The sequence below is a fragment of the Narcine bancroftii genome, chromosome 5, assembly GCF_036971445.1.
Source record: "Narcine bancroftii isolate sNarBan1 chromosome 5, sNarBan1.hap1, whole genome shotgun sequence".
Classification (NCBI taxonomy): Eukaryota; Metazoa; Chordata; class Chondrichthyes; order Torpediniformes; family Narcinidae; genus Narcine; species Narcine bancroftii.
The window spans coordinates 188783145-188804598 of NC_091473.1; the positions used below are offsets into that span (position 1 = coordinate 188783145).

A 21454-nucleotide genomic window follows, 5' to 3' on the forward strand; every position below is an offset into this window, starting at 1 on the left:
AATAGCTTGAGATACCAGAAAGTAGCAATTATGAATATTTAATCACAGACACAATGATAATTAAAAAACATTATAACCAACATGTACATCAAACTGCAATATAAGGAAGAGGATGAAACAAAGTATAAACTGAAACAAAGTTGGGAAAAAGATTGAAACACGGAGATAAAGAACGAAACATGGGAGGAGTTATGTACAGGAGCAATGAAGAACACGAGAAATACTAGATTACGTATGATACAATATAACTGGCTACATAGATTATACATTACTCTTCAGAAATTAAAAGAGTGGGACCCAACAGCATCAGACAGACGCTTTACGTTCAATTTGGACATGTTCAAACGTGAAAACTTTCTGGGAAGATCTAAACCTAATATTAAACAAAATCCGAAAAAAAAAACCAAAAGATCCAGAAATTTTTCTGGTGAATAATGTAAGAGTCAAAAGAAATTAGTACTAAAATTAGACAGACCCCCAAAAAAATATTTATTATAACAGCGCTTGCAGTAGCGAAAAAATGTATTATGACAACCTGGAAAATGGAAGGCAGCCTTAAAAATACAACAGTTGTTTACAGAAAGGAACAAGTGTATTCTATTAGAGAAAAAAAAAATCACCTACAACCTGAAAGACAAATATACACTATTCGAACAAATTTGGGAACCATACATAAAATCTGTTGGAGAATGTCGACCAGAGACCTCCATCTCTTAAAATGACATGATTATGTGCAAGAATAAGATTTAAATATGTAAAAGTGGACGATACGACTCCTTGACTTTTTGTTATTTCTTTCTTTTGTGTGTTTTATTATTGATTGGTTTTTGAGGGGGGGGGGAGAGAAGAAATGTCACTGTGTATATACTAGTGAGATCATTTGTGAATGTTGTTATTAATATGCTTCATGGTGAAAACAATGTCGAAAATGAGCTCGAATTCCGAGCAGCGAAACACGTCGGATAGAACAGGAAGGGATTTCTCGGATGGTCCTGGGTTTTGGGACTTTTCAAATTCTGACGCAAATCATCTCTTTGGGATTTAACGCGGATAACGTCATGTGTTTTCATTGTTGTTCAACAGGCTATTTTGAGCCACATCGTATCTTGGAGCAGAAAACCGCCGCGGAGTATAAATTGTAGGGGCGGGCGGTGCATTGACTCACACGGACTTTCCGAGAGCCTGGCCGGACAAGGCAATGTCTGTTTACCGTCTCAGAAACATTGCTTACGTGATCATCGCTGTTCTTGGCGTTCCCGGTAAGAACTATCTACCTCTTCTTTTGGCATGTGAAATATTTTCGTTGCTATTTCAGAAACTATCTCCAAGGCGCAAATTTCAATGCATGTGCGTCATTGAACGAGCGAGAAACCTTTCGTAAGTTCTCTTTGTGCTTTGTCGCCGGTGTTTTCAGTTGAAATTAAACCGACGATGGTAACGAGTCTGGGATAAGGTTTGGGATTCGCGGGGCCCACTGATTAATGTACCATTGTGCGGGCTCTGATCCCTGGATGCGCGGGAACCCGCCGACCGCCTCCGCCCCGCTGCACGACAGCCGCCTCCCTCCCCGCTGCTCGACATCCGCCCCCTGCCCCGACGTCCCCAGCCGGCGGGGAATTCACCTGAAAGCCGCTTCTGCCTTGTAGGAAGCGCCCAAGAGAAGCCGAACTGAGGAATGCATGGGGTGTGCGGGAAGGAGGAGGGAGACTCCAATCACCTCCTCGGCCACTCTGTGAATTGACCTCCGATCCAATTCTCTGCACCAACCGCCCTGCCATGTGATGCAGCCGGCCAGGATACTCCAATAGAACTCCTGTAGATGGTAGCCGGTCACCTTGTCCTCTTCAGTCTTCTCAGGTAGTACAGACACTCTTGTGCCTTTCTGACAAGCGAGGAGACGTTGAATATTCAAGAGAAGTGTGACAGAGTATATCGAGGTGTTTGGGAGATAAATTGGGATGGGTTTGTTAGAGCAGGTCACACACAGACACTTTAAAACAGAATTTTTGCAGGAGTTTTGCAGAGTGCTATTTGCAAAAGGCAACAATGTAGCAACAAAAAGCAGCAGTTTGCTATCTGGCAGAGCATGCGATCTTTGCAGGCAGAGGCAGAACAGCTTTGCTCTTGGAGTTGGAGGGAGTGAGAGAGAGAGGAGAGAGACACAGACAACGGTTCCAGAGGGACAAGAGGTTATCATCTGTACTGCCGTATTTCTTCTTTGGCTTGGCTTCGCGGACGAAGATTTATGGAGGGGGTAAAATGTCCACGTCAGCTGCAGGCTCGTTTGTGGCTGACAAGTCCGATGCGGGACAGGCAGACACGGTTGCAGCGGTTGCAGGGGAAAATTGGTTGGTTGGGGTTGGGTGTTGGATTTTTCCTCCTTTGCCTTTTGTCAGTGAGGTGGGCTCTGCGGTCTTCTTCAAAGGAGGTTGCTGCCCGCCAAACTGTGAGGCGCCAAGATGCACGGTTTGAGGTGATATCAGCCCACTGGCGGTGGTCAATGTGGCAGGCACCAAGAGATTTCTTTAGGCAGTCCTTGTACCTTTTCTTTGGTGCACCTCTGTCACGGTGGCCAGTGGAGAGCTCGCCATATAACACGATCTTGGGAAGGCGATGGTCCTCCATTCTGGAGACGTGACCCACCCAGCGCAGCTGGATCTTCAGCAGCGTGGGCCACTTTAGTTGCCCATTCAAAGCCAGCTCTTCAGCGCTTGACGTCCTGTTTTGCGGAAACTGCCAAAATGTTTGGCCTGGAAGTCAGCCTGAAGAAAAATGAGGTCCTCCATCAGCCAGCTCCCCACCATGACTACCAGCCCCCCCATATCTCCATCGGGCACACAAAACTCAAAACGGTCAACCAGTTTACCTATCTCGGCTGCACCATTTAATCAGATGCAAGGATCGACAATGAGATAGACAACAGACTCGCCAAGGCAAATAGCGCCTTTGGAAGACTACACAAAAGAGTCTGGAAAAACAACCAACTGAAAAACCTCACAAAGATAAGCGTATACAGAGCCGTTGTCATACCCACACTCCTGTTCAGCTCTGAATCATGGGTCCTCTACCGGCATCACCTATGGCTCCTAGAACGCTTCCACCAGTGTTGTCTCCGCTCCATCCTCAACATTCATTGGAGCGCTTTCATCCCTAACGTCGAAGTACTACCGTATTTAAATCTTGGAAAAATACTTTTGGAAGTAAACAAGGAATCGACTGAAAAAAATATTGAATATGAGGAAAAATGTTGAACATTACAAATTACCCAACCTATTAATGACAATGGTAAACCTTTCCATTTGATCAAATCTGCCTTAATCTTTCTCATTAATGGAAGGAAAGCTAGCAAGAATAGCATTGCAAAAAATTGACGTGGAAGTATGCTTTAGGAGGACTACATTTGCCTTATTTTCAAAATTATTATGAAGCCACACAATTAAAATTTATTAATAGGATGTTGGATGTTACACAGCCCCCCAGTTGGGCCAAAGTGGAATTAGCTAGTAGTATCTCTGAGTTTCAGGATCATCAGTTTATATTTAAGTGGATCTCTGGTTTACTATAGGGATATGATGTGCCAGTTTTAAAACATTTATTAGGGATTTGGGCTAAAAGGTATTCTATTATAGGCACGAAAGGTAAGATATTAATTCAAACTCCATTATATCAAAATAGATGTATTCCTTTTTTGTTGAATAATAGGTATTTAAAGGAATGGGAGCTTGAACATATAAAGGTGAAAGAGGATTATTTTGAAGAAGGATGATTTATTTCCTTTAAAAATTGGAATATCAGCAAACTCTTTATTCGTGTATTATCAAGTGAGAGCATTGGTAAGGGATAATTTTAGAAGAGAAATTAAAACACCTAAATTAATGAAATTTGAATTTTTGATTTCGCATTCGTTAAAAAGGGTTTTATTTCTGATATGTATGTTTTGTTGCAGGATAGTATGAATAAACCAAATTTAAATAAATCTAGAAATAAATGGGAAGGGAATTTATCTTATGATATACCTCAGGAAGACTGGGAAATTATGTGCCAAGATCGGGGTGACTAAATTACTTAATGTAAGATGTAGTATGGTTAATTATAATTTTTTACATCAGTTGTATTTGACCCCTGAGAAATTTGGAAAATATAGATTTAGTAGATCGGATTTATGTTTTAGATGTGGACAGCATATTGGAACATTTTTACATTCAGTTTGGCTTTGTGATAAGGTCAAACAATTTTGGGAAGAAATTAGAGTAGTTTTTGAAAAATTATTGAAGATTAAATTACCATTAGATCCAGAATTTTATTTATTCAGTTACATTGTCTCATTTGCTGGTTTAGGGTTTGATAAGTTTCAGATAGCTTTTGTTCTTCTAGCACTGGCGGTAGCGTGGAAGTGTATTGTGATTACTTGGAAAGATAATGTTGAAGTAAATATAGTTCGTTGGCCCAATGAATTGAGATCCTGTATTTACATGGAAAAAAATAGCATAATTTGTATGACAATTATACTTTTTTTGTTCAAATGTGGTCACCTTATTTGAAATGTAAAGGTGTAGAAATATCTTAAGATACTCTATAGTTTATTTCTGTATTCGGTGGGTTTCTTTGGCTCCCCTTTCAGGGCATGGTGAGGGTGGGATGGGTTTATGTTTTAGATTATTTGATTTTTTTTTGGTCTAATTTTTATGCATTTTTAAAATCTTAAATAAAGTTTAAAAGAACAAATGTAAACAAACCAAGGGAATCATCTGGAGAATCCTGAAGGGGGCAGGTTTCATGAGCAAGACACCGGAATCAGTGGTGGCTGTCCTGGAATGAGAAAACTCTCTCTCTTAAAACCAACAAGAACCCTTCTGAGTGGTAACCATTTAACTTTTAAGCACCAAAGCCCTGGTGAACGTTACTAATGCTCACATCTGTGCACAGTACAAGCATTGCCTGCAACCAATGAGATTGGACTGTGAACCAAAGAACTTTTCTAAACTTATGTACACATTACACTCACCTGCGCTTAGAATTAGAGGGGGTTAAGTAAATGGAGATAAGTTAAAGTTTGTTTCTATTTTCATGTTCAAAGATAATTAAAAGCAACGTTTGTTTAAGGAACCATTTGTCCTGGTGCATATCTATTGCTGCTGGGTTTTGGGGTCCTTTGGACTCGTAATAGAGGTCACTAGTTGGTGAACTTGGTGCTCTCCATTTGCTCTACTGCAGGGTTGTTGATGTGCACAAGGAGCCATTGGCCAGAAATCTCATCATCCATTCCTTTTCCTTCACAGCGAACGTCGTGGCGCTTGCGGTCCTCTCCCGGGGAAGGTGCGGCCTCTCCATCTGCACCACCCGCTACCTGGTGGCCATGGCAGCGGCGGACCAACTGATCATCCTCATCAATGTCGTCCTGTGGCGGTTCAGTTCTTATTATTTCCCCGGCGTTTTCCTCCACACCACCCCCGTGTGCAGCCTCATCTCAGTCCTGGGCCGTGTTGTCACCGGCTGTTCCGTCTGGTTCACCGTCACTTTCACCTTCGATCGATTTGTCGCCATCTGCTTCCCGAAGCTGAAGACGAAATTCTGCACCGGGAAAACCGCTTCCGCTGTTCTGACCACGACGAGCGTTCTTCTCTCTTTGCAGAAGATTCCTTACTACTTCACATATGAACCCCTGAGAGTGGTTGACAACGTCCCGTGGTTCTGTTTGCAGAAGGCGAGTTACTTCACGGATCCTGGCTGGGTGGCCTTTGACTGGGCGAACACCTTAATCACACCGCTGATCCCTTTTGCTTTGATTTTGTTATTCAACGCTCTGACGGTGCGGCACGTTGTCCTCACGAGTCGCGTCCGTCGGGGGCTGAGGGGTCAGAGAGGCGGAGGCAGCCGCAGTGACCCGGAGATGGAGAGCAGGCGAAGGTCTATGATCTTACTCTTCGCCATCTCCGGCAGCTTCATCCTGCTGTGGTCGGTGCACGTTGTCCATTTCCTTTACTACACAGCCGCCGGGGCGGACCCCAATCACCACAACGACTCCGAAATCATATTTCTCCAGGTGGGGCAGCTGCTGTTGACTTTAAGTTGCTGCACCAACACCTTTATTTACGCCTTGGCTCAGTCCAAGTTCAGGGAGAATCTGGTCCACGCGGTGAAATTTCCGATCACCTCGGTTATTCGATTAATTCGCAAACCGGACTCTGGAAGCCGCCGGAGTCAGTTCAAGGCGTTTCCAATCGAGAGATAGTAGCAATCCACTAACACAGGGATAGGGGAGAATAAGTGAGATTGTGGATTTCCGTTCGTTCGGTGGACTCTACTAAAAGACGTTCCTGAAACTTCAGACTTTTTATTCTGCAGAATTGTGAGTTATCTGCACAGAATCTCACAAAGATGCTCTCTCTATGAAAGCTGGCAGAGAGACTGACCTCGTGTTTCAAAACCTTTCCTTTGTCTTGTTCCAACGTGCGTAGAGTTACATTTGGCCCAATCAAAAGTTCACACAATACATTCTTACCTAATGCAATTGCTACTATGTACAAATTCCATTGCTACATACATAAGATTGACAACCTCTCATCAGACCATCTCATTGATTGGTTCTGAGTGAATTCCTATAGTTAGTCGTCATGCTAATTTGTTCTTTTGTATTGCCATGCCCGCCTTACGAGAATGCTGCAAACCTAGCCACACTGTCACTAGTTGTTAATCCTTGCCTTTCTCATTATAACACCGACCATAAAATCAGAAGGCACAGGATTAGATTCAGCCTATTTAATCTGTCCCACCAGTTACTCATGAGCTGATCCATTTTCCCACTCAGCCCCGCTGCCAAGACTTCTCCTGTAACCTTTGATTCCCTGGGTAATCAATAAATGGTTACTCTCTGTCTTAAATACACCCAATGACCTGGCCTCTACAACAGCTTGCGCTAACAAATGCCACAGATTTACTGCCCTAAGCTTCAACAACTTATGAGAGAAAAGGAGTGGACAGAGGAGAGAGGAATGTGGAGGGGTTGGACTAAAGGCTAAAGGGAAGGTAGAAAGAGGAAAAAAGGTATAGGAGGGAGCGCTCTCAGATTGGAGAAAGAAGGGAAGGGGAGCTGGAGGAAGGATTGTGTCAATAGGTTGGGGAAGAAGGCTTTGGGTCTGCTGGCTTTATAAACCATAGCATAGTATATAGGGGCTGGTGATGGTGAGGAGACTGTTCAAGGCATTGGTGACGCTAAGCTTGGAGTATTCTGTGCAGTTCTGGACCCCAAATTATAGGAAGGATATCAATAAGGTAGAGAGGGTGTGGAGAAGATTTACTAAAATGTTGCCTGGATTGCAGTATTTAGAATACGGAGAAAGATTAAGTAGACTGTGTCTTTATTCATTGGAGTGTAAAAGGTTGAGGGGGGATCTGATAGATCTGTATAAAATTATGAGGAGGATAGACAGAGTAAATGCGAATAGGCTCTTCTCCTTGAGGGAAGGAGAGATTAGAACGAGGGGTCATCAGTTAAGGGTTAAGGGGCAAAACATTTGAAGTAATGTAGGAGGAAGCTTCTTCACTCAGAGAGGGGTGGCTGAGTGGAACGACCTTCCAGAAGAGGAGGTTGCAGAAGAGTCAGATTTGTCATTTAAGAGCAAATTGAACATGAGGGGTTTGGAGAGTTATGGGCGGGGAGCAGGTAGGAGGAACTAGTAGAGTTTCACGAAAATCGGTGCAGACAAGAAGGGCCAAGATGGCCTTTTTCCCTATTGTAATTGTTATATGGAGACAGAGGGACATATGAACCTGAAGGGGTCATTTGCTGGATCTGATACTCCAAAGGTGGTCTCCTCTGCATCAGACAGATGGGACGCAGACTGGGAGATCATTTGGCTCTCTCCGCTGCAGCCGCAAAGAACTCATCGTGGCCAACTGCTTCGATTCCGCATCCAGCGTTGTGGGCAACGTCCTGCTCTGATGTGTTGTCTGCAGACGCTGGGGTCAGGTGAAATGCACCCATGCACTGGAGAAACTCAGCAGGTCACACAGCATCCATGGGAAGTAAAGTGGAAGTTTTTAGTCCTTCCTAAGATCTAAACAAAAACATACAGTCGCCTGAACAAAGAGATGGGGTTGGGGGGGGGGGAGGGGGGTGGTGGTGTTTGGTGGAGGGCATGTGATGGAGGGCATGTGTGGTATGGCTGGTGTGCGGAAGGGCAGGGATTTTACCAGGCAGACAAAATCGAGTTGAGGTACCATAATACTAGTTCGGTGAGGCAGAAACATATAGGAACATTTGACGGGACAATTGGGTTTGTAGATATTGGTTGGGAGATAGAACCGGGCAAGGTAGGGTTGGGAAACTGTTAACAAAATTAACTTTTTGGAGACATCGAGTATCGTTTTACCGACTTTATTTTACATGAAGCATCATTGAGAGCAGGCAGCAGTCTCTACTACTCACCAAAATCTCTGAAATTTCATCGACAAGCACGTGTATTTATACAGAAGGACATTGATCATGGAATGTTGCCAATGATATCTCGCATATCTAGTGCCGTGTTACAATTTTTGTACATTAAAGCATTCGTTTTGTCAAATTGAAAGAAAAAAAAAGCCATTAACCACAGCTCACGTGTTTCATAACAGTTAACGCGACAACTTAGCATCCATATATTGTGGTTTGCTAAATACCAATCACCAGGTTCAGGCGCTGTGTTCAAATAGGCTTTGCCAACTATGTTAATGACATCCTTTCTGAATGAGCACGTTCAGGCTGCATGAAAACGGGCGGTTTGCCACCAATGTTCATGCCGACTTTGCTGCACGAAATCTCTTCCACAGATGCTGGAGGAAGTGGGAGGGAAATGGCCAGAAGGGATTGGGTAAGAGAAGGTGTGTGAAGGTGGGGTCCTACCTAGAAGAATACGTTTATCGAATATGCTTAACAAAGGCTTGATGAATACAAGGAAGTGGATGAAACAAGGTATAAACCTAAACAAAGTTGGGAAAAAGATTTAAACATAAAGATAAAAAATGAAACATGGGAAGAGTTATGTACAGGAACTATGAGGCACACAATAAATACTAGATTACTTATGATACAATATAACAATATTTGTATGGCTACATAGTTTATATATTACTCTTCAGAAATTAAAAGAGTGCCACCCAATGATATCTGATAGACACTTCCGCTGTAAACAAAAGACGGGAACAACACTACACGCAATTTGGACATGTTCAAAAGTGAAAACATTGTGGGAAGACTTAAACGAAATAACATACGAAAAGATCCAGAAATATTTTTCGTAAATAATATAAGAGACAAAAAAGAATGTCTCAAATTAGACAGAGCCCAAAAAAGATTTATTATGATAGCGCTTGCAGTAGCAAAAAAATGTATAATACAACTTGGAAAATGGAAGAGAACCTAAAAATACAACAATGGCATATGGAAATGAGCAAGTGTATTCCGCTAGAAAAAAAAATTACGTGCAACCTAAAAGACAAATATACATTATTCGAACAAATTTTGGAACCATATATAAAATATGATACAAAATGCTGACCTCGGATCTCCATCTGCTAAAATGAAAATGACAAGAAGATAAGTATGATAAGATGTAAATATGTAAAAGTAGACGAGACGAATTTTCTCTGTGATGTTTTCTTTTGTTCGGTGTGTGTACTGTTACGAGCCCAAAGGACCCCAAAACCAGCAGCAATAGAGATTCCCCAAGACAGGTAGATACTTAAACAAAGTTGTTTTGAAATATCTTCAAACATGAAAACAGAAGGGGAGGAGTCACGTGATGGAGTAGTAGCCGGTAGGGGAATTCCAGCCCTCTCCAGAAAAGTAAAAAAAAGAAGAGAAAAAACAAAGCCACTAACAGAAACTATAACAAATTGAAAGTGAAAGTGTGGAGAAAATGGCAGCAAAGAAAGAAACACCAAAAACAATGGGAAGAAAAGAAGAAGGAAGGACGTCAGAAGAGGAAGGTGAAGGCCTTACCGGTAGGAGGAAGCCCGCCGTGGAGAGAGAAGCCCGCTCCCTGAGGTCAGTGGAAACCCTGAACTCAGGACTACAAAGATGGCTCACGGAGCCAAACATAAGTGCGCAACTGCGCATGCGTGAATCTTAGCGCATGCGCAATGCACAAGACAAAAACAACACCGACGGGAGGGGGGACCAGCTGAGGAGTAAATCTCCACAGCCAAAACATACAAGAATAACACGACAGCAAGACTATGAACAGGAAAACATAGAAAATAACGGGAACAAGAAGGAAGAGAATAAAAATAGGAAATCAAAGAAACAACAGATGACCACCCAGAGGAAGGAGACCAACACCAAGACACTTTTAATAAAAATAAGAAGACCAAAAATACCCAACAAAATAAAATAAACAACCCAACAAGAAAACCAGAAGAGACAGAGGTAAAGGACACAGATCCTGGAGTGGACTCAGAAGAAGAGGAGGAAGAACACAGAGAAATGGAAGATGAAGGGAAGGGCAAGTGCATGGATAAATATATTTTTTAAAGAATATATGGAAACAGTAAAAGAATGGCAGTCACAAGAATTCAGTAAAATAAAAAGAAGAATAAAAAGTACAGAAGAAAAAGTGAATAGATTAGAGATGATGATGACAGATAAAGGAAAAAGAGTAGACAAGGTGGAAGAACGAGAAACAGCCATAGAAATGGAGGTAGATGACTTAAAAAATAAATGAGAAGAATCTGATAAAAAAAGTTAAAGAAACACAGGAGCTGTTAGCTCAGAAGATAGATATAAAGGAAAATTATAATAGAAGAAACAATATAAAGATAGTGGGCCTTAAGGAAGATGAAGAAGGCAAAAATATGAAAGAATTTATAAAAGAATGGATCCCCAGGGTCCTAGGAAGGCCAGAATTACAGGAAGAAATGGAAATAGAAAGGGCACACAGAACATTAGCCCCTAAACCACAACCACAACATAAACCAAGATCCATTCTAGTAAAATTCCTAAGATATACAAGAGAAAATATATTGGAGAAGGCAATGAAAAAAATAAGAGAAGACAAAAAACCACTGGAATACAAGGGTCAAAATTTTTTTTCCTATCCAGATATAAGTTTTGAACTCCTGAAGAAGAGGAAGGTGTTTAATGCAGCAAAAACGACCCTATGGAAAAAAGGTTATAAATTTATGTTAAAATACCCAGCGGTACTTAAAATAGATATCCCGGCACAGCAAAGCAAACTATTCTCGGATTCAGAAAAAGCACGAAAATTTTCAGAACAACTACAAAACAGAGAGAGATGAAGAGATGTAACAAGAACAAAAATGACAACAAGCTCTATATATATATATATATATATATATATATAAAGAGTATAAGTAAGAACTAAGAAGGGAAAGAAAGGGAAGAAAGGAAGTAAGGAGGGAATTAAGAGAGTGAGCTTTGTTATATATGAAGATTAAAATCTTTTCTGGGGGGGCTGGGTGGGGAAGAATAACAGTCACTGCAAAATCAATTGACGCTTGCGAGCAGATTCGCAAATCCAAATGGAGAGGGGAGATGTGGTTGCCCGACAAGGGACCAAGGGCAACTCAGAAAGGGGAGGGACTATTGGGGTTAAAGGAATTTTAGATATGAGAATAGTGGAAATATTTTGTTTTAGAAATGTTGTCTTATAATGTGTTCAAAAAAAGAAAGCAGAAATGGATAAGAAGGGAAGGTGGTGATGAGGAAACGGAAAGGAAAGATAAACAAAGTATGAAATGACTATGTTGAACTATATGATTTTAAATATTAATGGAATACATAACCAAATCAAAAGGAAGAAACTGTTAAATTTACTGAAAAAAGAAAAAAATGATATAGCATTCGTACAAGAAACATATCTAACTGAAATGGAACACAAGAAATTAAAGAGAGATTGGATAGGACATGTAACAGCAGCATCATATAATTCAAAAGCCAGAGGAGTAGCTATATTAATCAATAAAAATGTACCAATCAAAATAGAAGAGGAAATAATAGATCCAGCAGGGAGATATGTAATGATAAAATGTCAGATATATTCAGAATTTTGGAATTTACTCAATGTATACTCACCTAATGAAGAAGATCAAAAATTTATGGAAGATATCTTTTTGAAGATAGCAGATACGCAAGGGAACATACTAATAGGAGGGGATTTTAACCTCAATTTGGGCTCAAACATGGATAAAAATGGAAAAAAACCAACAGAAAGAACAAAGTAACCAAATTTATAATTAAATCGATGCAAGAAATGCAACTTTTGGATATATGGAGGAAACAACACCCAAAGGAAAAGGAATATTCATATTATTCGGGTAGACATAAAACATACTCAAGGATAGACCTATTCCTGTTATCAGCCCACATTCAAGGGAGAGTTACGAAAATGGAATATGAAGCTAGACTATTATCGGACCACTCACCCCTGTTATTGGCAATAGAGCTAGAGGACATCCCACCAAGAATGTATAGATGGAGATTAAACTCCATGCTACCTAAAAGACAGGATTTTAGAGATTTCATTGAACGACAAATTAAAATGTACTTTGAAATAAATACGGAATCAGTGAAAGATAAGTTTATACTAAGGGACGCAGTTCATCAGAGGGCAAATAATAAGTTATGTAACTAAGATGAAGAAGGACTACAATCGGGAAACAGAACAGTTGGAAAGGGAAATAACAAATACAGAAAAAGAATTAGCAATAAAGGAAGATACAGCTAAAAGAAGAGATTTGGCAGACAAAAAAATAAAATATGAAACACTGCAAACATATAAGGTGGAGAAGAACATAATGAAGACAAAACAGAAATATTATGAGCTAGGAGAAAAAACGCACAAAATTCTAGCATGGCAGCTTAAGATAGAACAAACTAAAAGAATGGTATTGGCTTTAAGGAAAAAGGACAAACAAATTACATATAATCCAACGGAGATCAATGAAAACTTCAGGGAATTCTACGAACAACTATATCAAACTGAAAACGAAGGGAAAGAAGACAAAATAGATGAATTTCTAACTAAAATTGAACTACCAAAATTACAAACAGAGGAGCAAAATAAATTAATAAAACCATTTGAAATAGAAGAATTACAGGAGATATTAAAAAAAACTACCGAAGAATAAAACACCAGGAGAGGATGGATTCCCAATAGAATTCTATAAAACATTTAAAGATTTATTAATTCCTCCCCTCCTGGAAGTAATCAACCAGATTGATAAAACACAAAACATACCTGATTCATGCAAAACAGCAATAATTACAGTAATACCACTCGCACCAGCGTCATATAGACCAATATCTTTACTTAACACAGATTATAAGATAATAGCTAAACTATTAGCAAACAGATTGGCCGACTATGTACCAAAAATAGTAAATCTAGACCAAACTGGATTTATTAAAAATAGACAAACAAAGGACAATATTTGTAAATTTATTAACTTAATTCATGCAGTAGAAGGAAATAAAGTTGTCTGTTCTCTCTCTCTCTCTCTCTCTCTCTCTCTCTCTCTCTCTCTCTCTCTCTCTCCCTCTCTCTCTCTCTCCCCACCTCTCTCTCTCTCTCTCTCTCCAGCAAACAATAGGAGTTAGTCTTCTTGGTCAAGCTGTTGTCTCTGTCAAAATCCTTGCAAAGAGCTTTCAACAGTCAGAGTGTCTCCTGCTTTTGGCTTCAATTACGTCATTTCAATTAGCACCTACTTGTGAAATGTCCACAGCATTCTCCATAGTTTCTGTAAAGTTACTGAATATAAATTCTTCAAAATTTCAAATAAGATCTGTTTTAAAGTGTGTAAATGTATGTAATCTACTCTAATTTTACCAAATTATCTCCCAAATAAATCTACAAATATTCCAGCACAGTATTATGGAATATTGTTTTTTTGAGGAGGTTGGGAAGGGAGTGGAGGGATGGGGGTGGGAGGAGGGAAAAAGGAAATGTCTGTGTATGTTCAATGAAGAACATTTGTGTATATTATTATTGACATGGTTCATAGTGAAATAAATTTTTTTTACAAAGGGTTGATGAATTAGGTGAAAAACTACAGGAGCTGTGTGTAAGACGCTGGGAATATAATGGCCTTGTAACATGACCTTCTCTGTGCTGTAGTGAGATCGTAACTAACACCACAAGAATGTAAATACACATTGAGTTAAGGACACCCTAACATTTCCCAGAGGTCTACAGCCATCACAAGATATCATGTTGTATTAATAAAAAAACAAGAATGCACCAGCTGTGTGTAACTTGTAGGGTCTCACACAGATCCCGGCCCAAAGTGCGATGCATTGGGTGGGGTTCAGTGTAGAGAATGGGTTACTCACCACTTTCTTGGCACCCCTCACTCCTGTTAGCATTATCAAGGTTGAATAAAGAAACTATTGTGCGCTTAATTGGTTCTGCTGTTTGTTTTAATACAGCGTGGGCTGGGTTCAGTGTCTGTTCAAGGAGTTAGCGAGAGGTGGAGTCTGACAGCTGTTGTTTGGCCTCAGGGTGATGAACCACAACAGCATTGCCCTTGCCTTAGGGTTGGAAAATGAGCATGAGAATGGCGTTGGAGGGCAGTCCGTTCTGAGGAGGTGACATTAGAGTAAGTAAGGGAAGTGGTAAAGTCGAGACTGTTAATGTGTCGATGGCAGTGGGGAATAAAATGATCCACAGTGGGTAAGAGCCAAGATTGGGGTGTCCAAGAGGAGAAAGAGGTGTTCAGTGGTGGGGGAGGGGGGAATGAAGAATCTTTGTTGAAGTAGTAGGCGCTGAGATAGAGATGATGGAAGAAGTGTTTGACATCATAGCTTAAGTGGAACTCGCTTAAGTACCGGCAGGGAGTGGTTTGGGCTGATTTGTTTTATAGTGAACAGGATGAAAGTAAATCCAAAGGGCTTTTACAAATATGTGAATAGTTAAAGGAGAGTGAAGGATAGAATTGGTCCACTAGAAAATCAGAGCGGACATATTTATGAGGAGCCAAATGAGATGGGGGAGATATTGAATGAGTTCTTCTCGTCACTATTCACTAGGGAAAAGGATATGGAACTGTCTAGGATAAGTGAGGCAAAAAGGTTATTATGGAAAACAGTGGGATTAGGAAAGAGGGGGAGTTGGAACTTTTGAGGCATATAAAGATGGATAAGTCTCCAGGTGTCGGCCCAGCAATTATCAGCCAGTAAGATTGACGTCGCTGGTTGGTAAAGAAATGGAAACCATTATTAGAGATGATATGTATAAATATCTAGAGGATTAATCAGGGACGCACAACATGGGTTTGTGTGGGGAAGGTCATGTTTGAAAAATCTTGTATTTTTTAAGGAAGTGACCAGGAAAGTTAATGAAAGTAGAGCAGTAGATGTAGTCTGCATGGTTCGAAAAGGTTCCACATGGAAGGTTGGTGTGGACAGTTCAGGCGCTAGGGATTAATATTGAAATAGTCAGATGGGTTCAACGGTGGCTAGAAGATAGGTGCCAGAGAGTCATGGTGGATAAATATCGGTCAGGATGAAGACCAGTGACGAGTGTTGTGCCTCAGGGATCGGTGTTGGTCCCTTGATGTTCGTCATTTACATTAATCATTTGCATTGGTAAATTGGGTTAGTAAATATACTGACGATCCAAAAAATAGGGGGAGTTGTGAATAGCGAAGATGGTTTTCGGGGACTGCAAAAGGATTTGGACTGCTTAGAAGAGTGGGCTGAAAGGTGGCAGATGGAGTTTAATGTAGATAAGTGTAAAATGCATCATTTCGGGAAGAATAATCAAAATAGGACGTATGCACTGAAGGGGAGGGCGTTGAGGAATACAGAGGAACAGGGAATAACGGTTCATCATTCTTTGAAAGTGGATTCTCATGAAGCTAGGGTGGTGAAGAAGGCTTTTGGTATGCTGGCCTTTATAAATCAAAGCATAGAATATAGGAGCCGGGAGGTAATATTGAGACTGTTCAAGGCATTTGTGAGGCCAAGTTTGTAAAATTGTGTGCAGTTTTGGTCCCCAAATTATAGGAAAGATATCAGTAATGTAGAGAGGGTGCAGCGAAGATTTATTAAAATGTTGCCTGGATTGCAGTATCTAGAATATAAAGAAAGATTGAGTAGACTGGGACTTTATTCATTGGAGCGTAGAAGGTTGAGGGGGAATTTGATATAGATATTTAAATTAGGAGGGGGAATAGACAGAGTAGATGTAAATAGGCTCTTCCCTTTGAGGAAAGGTGAGATTGGAATGAGGGGTCATATATTAAGGGTTAGGGGGCAAAATTTATATGTAACATGAATGAGGGTCTCTTCACTCAGAGAGTGGTGGCAGAGTGAAATGACTTCCAGAGTAGGTGGTTGCAGCACGGCCAATTTTGTCATTTAAGAGGAGTTTGTATGAATACATGGATGTGAGGGGGTTTGGAGGTTTATGGGCAGGGAGAAGGGATATGCAACCTATTACACTTAAATCAGTACAGACTAGAGGGGCTGAGATGGCCTGTTTCCGTTCTGTAATTGTTATTTTGTTATATGAGCTGATCGATTTCCACCACTCCACCCCACTACCCGGCCCTCTCCCCATAACCTTTGATGTCCTGGCTAATCAAGAACATATCAATCTCTGTCTAAAATACACCCAATGACCCGGTCTCCACAACCGCCTGTGGCAACAAATTCCACAGATTTTCCACCCTCTGACTGAAGCAAATCCTCCGCAACTCTGTTCTAAGAGGACGCCCTTCAATCCTGATGTTGTTCCCTCTTGTCCCAGACTCTCCAGTTATGGGAAGCAGCCTTTCTACATCCAGTCTGTCCACATTCGAAATGTTTCAATGAGATTCCCCCTCATTCTCCTAAATTCTAATGAAGGCAGGTGAAGAACTAGGATGGGTTGTGGAATGGTGTTGCATACATTTGCAGCTGACATGAACGTAGGTGGAGGAGCAGATAGTGTTGAGGAAACAGGGAGTCTGCAGAAGGAATTAGATGGACTAAGAGAATGAACAGAGAAACGACAAATGAAATACAACATCTGAATGCCCAGCAGTTCAGGAAAACCCTTCAGGAGGCAGGTCTGTCAATAACTATTGTCCATAGAAGTCTTCATGAACAGAAAAGCGGAGGCTACACTGCAAGATACCAATGGTTATATCCTTTATATCTTGGACAGTTCCTTTATGTCTCCAAACTTTGCTCTTGCCCTCACTCTGATGCAGGTTAATCTTGGTCTCATCTGTCCACAAGACCATTTTCCAGAATTCTGCAGCCTCTTTTAAATACTTCTTGGCAAACCGTAATCTGGCCTTCCTTTCTGTGGCCAACTAGTGGTTCGCAGTGTTGTTCATGAAGCCTTCAATGGACAGTCGTCACCTGCCTCCTGTTTCTGATCTGTCAGACAGGTTAGGGTTAGTGTTTGGGGATTTTTCTTCCTGATGATGAGAATTCCCCTGTCATCAGTAGTGAGATTCTTCCTCGCAATACCAGTCCCTTTACGATTACTGAGTTCACCAGAACGCTCCTTCATCATAATAATATTCCACACGTTTGATTCTGGTCATCCTGAGCTTTGGCCGATGCCTCTTTCTGTTTTATTCCTGTTGTTCCGCCTTATAATAATTTTCATTGGCACAACACATGTTGAAAAGTGGCACCGGGGGGGGGAGTCACGTGATGGAGTAGTGGCCGGACGGTGAACTCCAGCCCTCTCCAGAAAAGTCGGAAAAAACAAAGGAAAACACAAAGGCACAGAAATAAAAGTTAAAGAAAAGTGAGTAGAAAGTTGGAAAGAAGATAGCGACAAAAAAAGAAAAATCGAAATCAACGGTAAGAAGAGAGGAAGAGAAGACAACGGAGGAAGAAGGAGAAGGCCTTACCTGTTCGAAGAGGCCCGCGGTGGAGAGAGAAACCCGCTCCCTCAGGTCGGTAAAAATTGGACTACAAAAATGGCTCGCTGAGCCGAGTAAAAGTGCGCAACCGCGCATGAAAAAAAACACACCGACGGGAGGGGTGACCAGCTGGGGAGTCGATCTCCACAGCCAGCAACGACAGCTGCAGAACACCTGCAGCAAGAAGAGAACACAGAAGACAATGAAAACAAGAAAGAAGAGAAGAAAAGGGCAACAAAGAAACAACAGATAGCCAACCCAGAGGAAGAAGAAGAGGAAGAGTACAGTGAAATAGAAGAAGGGAAAGGCAAGATAAAGGATATACTTTCTCTTATTAAAGAATACATGGAGTCATTTAAAGAATGGCAAACACAGGAATTTAATGATTTAAGAAGAAGAATAAACAACACAGAAGAGAAAATGAATAAAATAGATATGACCTTAACAGAAATGGGAAAGAAAATGGACAAGATGGAAGAGCGGGAAGCAGCAGTAGAAATGGAGGTAGAGGACTTAAAAAAGAAATTAGAGGAATCTAATAAAAAAGTTATAGAGACACAAGAACTGTTAGCTCAGAAAATAGATATAATGGAAAACTATAACAGAAGAAATAACATAAAGATAGTGGTCCTTAAGGAAGATGAAGAAGGCAAGAATATGAGAGAGTTTATAAAAGATTGGATCCCTAGGATCCTAGGATGTCCAGAACTACAGCAAGAAATGGAAATAGAAAGGGCACATAGAGCATTGGCCTTTAAACCACAACCACAACAAAAACCAAGATCTATTTTAGTAAAATTCCTAAGATATACTACAAGAGAAAAGGTACTGGAGAAGACAATGGAAAAAGTAAGAGAGGGCAACAAGCCACTGGAGTACAAAGGGCAAAAAAATCTTCATTTATCCAGATATAAGTTTTGAACTCCGAAAGAAGAGAAAGGAGTTCAATACAGCAAAGGCGATTTTATGGAAGAAAGGGTATAAATTTATACTAAAGCATCCAGCGGTATTGAAAATATTTATTCCAGGTCAACAAAACAGACTATTCTCGGATCCAGAAGAAGCACGAAAATTTGCAGAACAATTACAAAATAGACTGAGGGATGAAGACGTGTAATGAGAGTAAAAATGACCACGATTTATATGTATGAGGGTAGAGGTATAAGAGTGTATATGTATAATGTGCTTACGTGAATGTATCCGCATTGAGAGGAAAATATAGATAGTATAGACAAGAATTAATAAGGGAAGGAAATGGAATAGAGGGAATAAGGAGGGAACTAAAAGAGTGACCTTTGTTACATATGAAAAGTGAAATCTTTTCTGGGGGGGGCTGGGTGGGGAGGAGTTGCGGTCACTGCAAAATCAGCTGACGCTTGCGAGTGAATTCGCAAACCCAAATGGAGAGGGGAGATGTGGTTGTCCGACAAGGGATAAAGGACAACTCAGGAGGGGGAGGGGAGAATGGGGTTAAAGAAGTTTTAAATAGGAGAATAGGGAAAATGTTTGATGTTTTAGGAATGTTGTCTTATAAAGGGTTTAAAATAAGAAAACAGAAATGGAAAAGGAGGAAAGGTAATGATGGAAAAACGGAAAGGGAAGATAAACAAAGTATAAAATGGCTACGTTGAACTATATGACTTTAAATATTAATGGAATACATAACCAAATTAAAAGGAAGAAACTGCTAAATTTACTGAAAAATGAAAAAAATTGATATAGCATTTGTGCAAGAAACACACTTAACTGAATTGGAGCACAAGAAATTAAAGAGAGATTGGGTAGGACATGTAACAGCAGCATTGCATAATTCAAAGGCAAGAGGAGTGGCTATATTAATTAGTAAAAATGTGCCATTTAAAATAGAAGAGGAAATAATAGATCCAGCAGGGAGATATGTAATGATAAAATGTCAGATATATTCGGAGTTTTGGAATCTACTCAATGTATATTCACCTAACGAAGAAGATCAAAAGTTTATGCAAGATATCTTTTTGAAGGTAGCTAATACGCAAGGGAACATATTAATAGGAGGGGATTTCAACCTGAATTTGGATTCAAATATGGATAAAACTGGGGTAAAAATTAACAGAAAGAACAAAGTAACCAAATTTATAATTAAATCAATGGAAGAAATGCAACTTTTGGATATATGGAGGAAACAACACCCAAAAGAAAAGGAATATTCATATTACTCGGCTAGACATAAAACATACTCAAGAATAGACCTATTTTTGTTATCAGCTAGTATGCAAGATAGAGTAAGAAAAACAGAATATAAAGCTAGAATACTATTGGACCATTCACCCTTAATATTGACAGTAAAGCTAGAGGACATCCCTCCAAGAATGTATAGATGGAGATTAAACCCCATGTTACTTAAAAGGCAGGATTTTAGAGAATTTATTGAAAAACAAATAAAAATGTATTTTGAAATAAATACGGAATCAGTGGAAGATAAGTTTATACTATAGGATGCAATGAAAGCATTCATTAGAGGGCAAATAATAAGTTATGTAACCAAGATGAAGAGGACTATAATCAGGAAACAGAGCAGTTGGAAAGGGAAATAGTAAATATAGAAAAAAATTAGCAATGAAGGAAGATACGACTAAAAGAAGAGAATTGGCGGATAAAAAAATAAAATATGAAACACTACAAACATATAAGGTGGAGAAGAATATAATGAAGACAAAACAGAAATATTATGAACTGGGTGAAAAAACGCACAAAATCCTAGCATGGCAGCTTAAGACAGAACAAGCTAAGAAAATAGTATTGGCATCAAGGAAAAAAGACAAACAAATTACATATAATCCAAAAGAAATTAAGGAAAACTTTAGAGAATTCTATGAACAATTATACCGAACTGAAAACGAAGGGAAAGAAGGGAAAATAGATGAATTTCTGACTAAAATGGAACTACCAAAACTACAAATAGAGGAACAAAATAAATTAACAGAACCATTTGGAATAGTAGAAATACAAGAGATAATAAAAAAATTACCAAATAATAAGACACCAGGAGAGGATGGATTCCCAATAAAATTCTACAAAACATTTAAAGACTTATTAATTCCGCCCCTCCTGGATGTAATCAACCAGATTGATGAAACACAAAGCTTACCAGATTCATGTAAAACAGCAATAATTACAGTAATACTAAAGCAAGGGAAAGATCCACTCTCACCAGCGTCATATAGACCAATATCTTTACTAAACACAGATTATAAGATAATAGCTAAACTATTAGCAAACAGATTAGCAGAGCATGTACCGAAAATGGTAAATTTAGACCAAACTGGATTTATCAAAAAAAGACGCACAACAGACAATATTTGTAAATATATTAATTTAATTCATGCAGTAGAAGGAAATAAAGCACCTACAGTAGCAGTTGCTTTAGACGCAGAGAAGGCCTTTGACAGAGTAGAATGGAATTATTTGTTCAAAGTATTGCAAAAATTCAGTTTACCGGAGAATATATTAATTGGATTAAAGCATTATATAAGGGACCATTAGCGAAAGTGACAGTAAATGGACATGTATCAAAGCAATTTAACTTAAGGAGGTCAACGCGACAGGGATGCCCACT

General features: G+C 39.9%; 1 protein-coding gene across 1 annotated transcript; it reads left to right on the forward strand.

Moving 5' to 3' along the window:
* The first annotated feature begins 1098 nt into the window (after positions 1 to 1098).
* On the forward strand, positions 1099 to 8083 carry LOC138762874 (probable G-protein coupled receptor 139). Its single transcript, XM_069936393.1, has 2 exons — positions 1099 to 1259; positions 5280 to 8083. Exons 1-2 carry the CDS (start codon positions 1199 to 1201, stop codon positions 6230 to 6232), a joined length of 1014 nt encoding a protein of 337 aa, XP_069792494.1. The 5' UTR covers positions 1099 to 1198; the 3' UTR covers positions 6233 to 8083.
* Positions 8084 to 21454: the final 13371 nt, after the last annotated feature.

Bases quoted from the DNA above. Each gene is read 5' to 3' on its own strand.
- LOC138762874 (XM_069936393.1), top strand. From the start codon at position 1,199: ATGTCTGTTTACCGTCTCAGAAACATTGCTTACGTGATCATCGCTGTT. The intron at 1,260-5,279 runs GTAAGAACTATC...TTTCCTTCACAG, and splicing joins CGCTGTTCTTGGCGTTCCCG to CGAACGTCGTGGCGCTTGCG.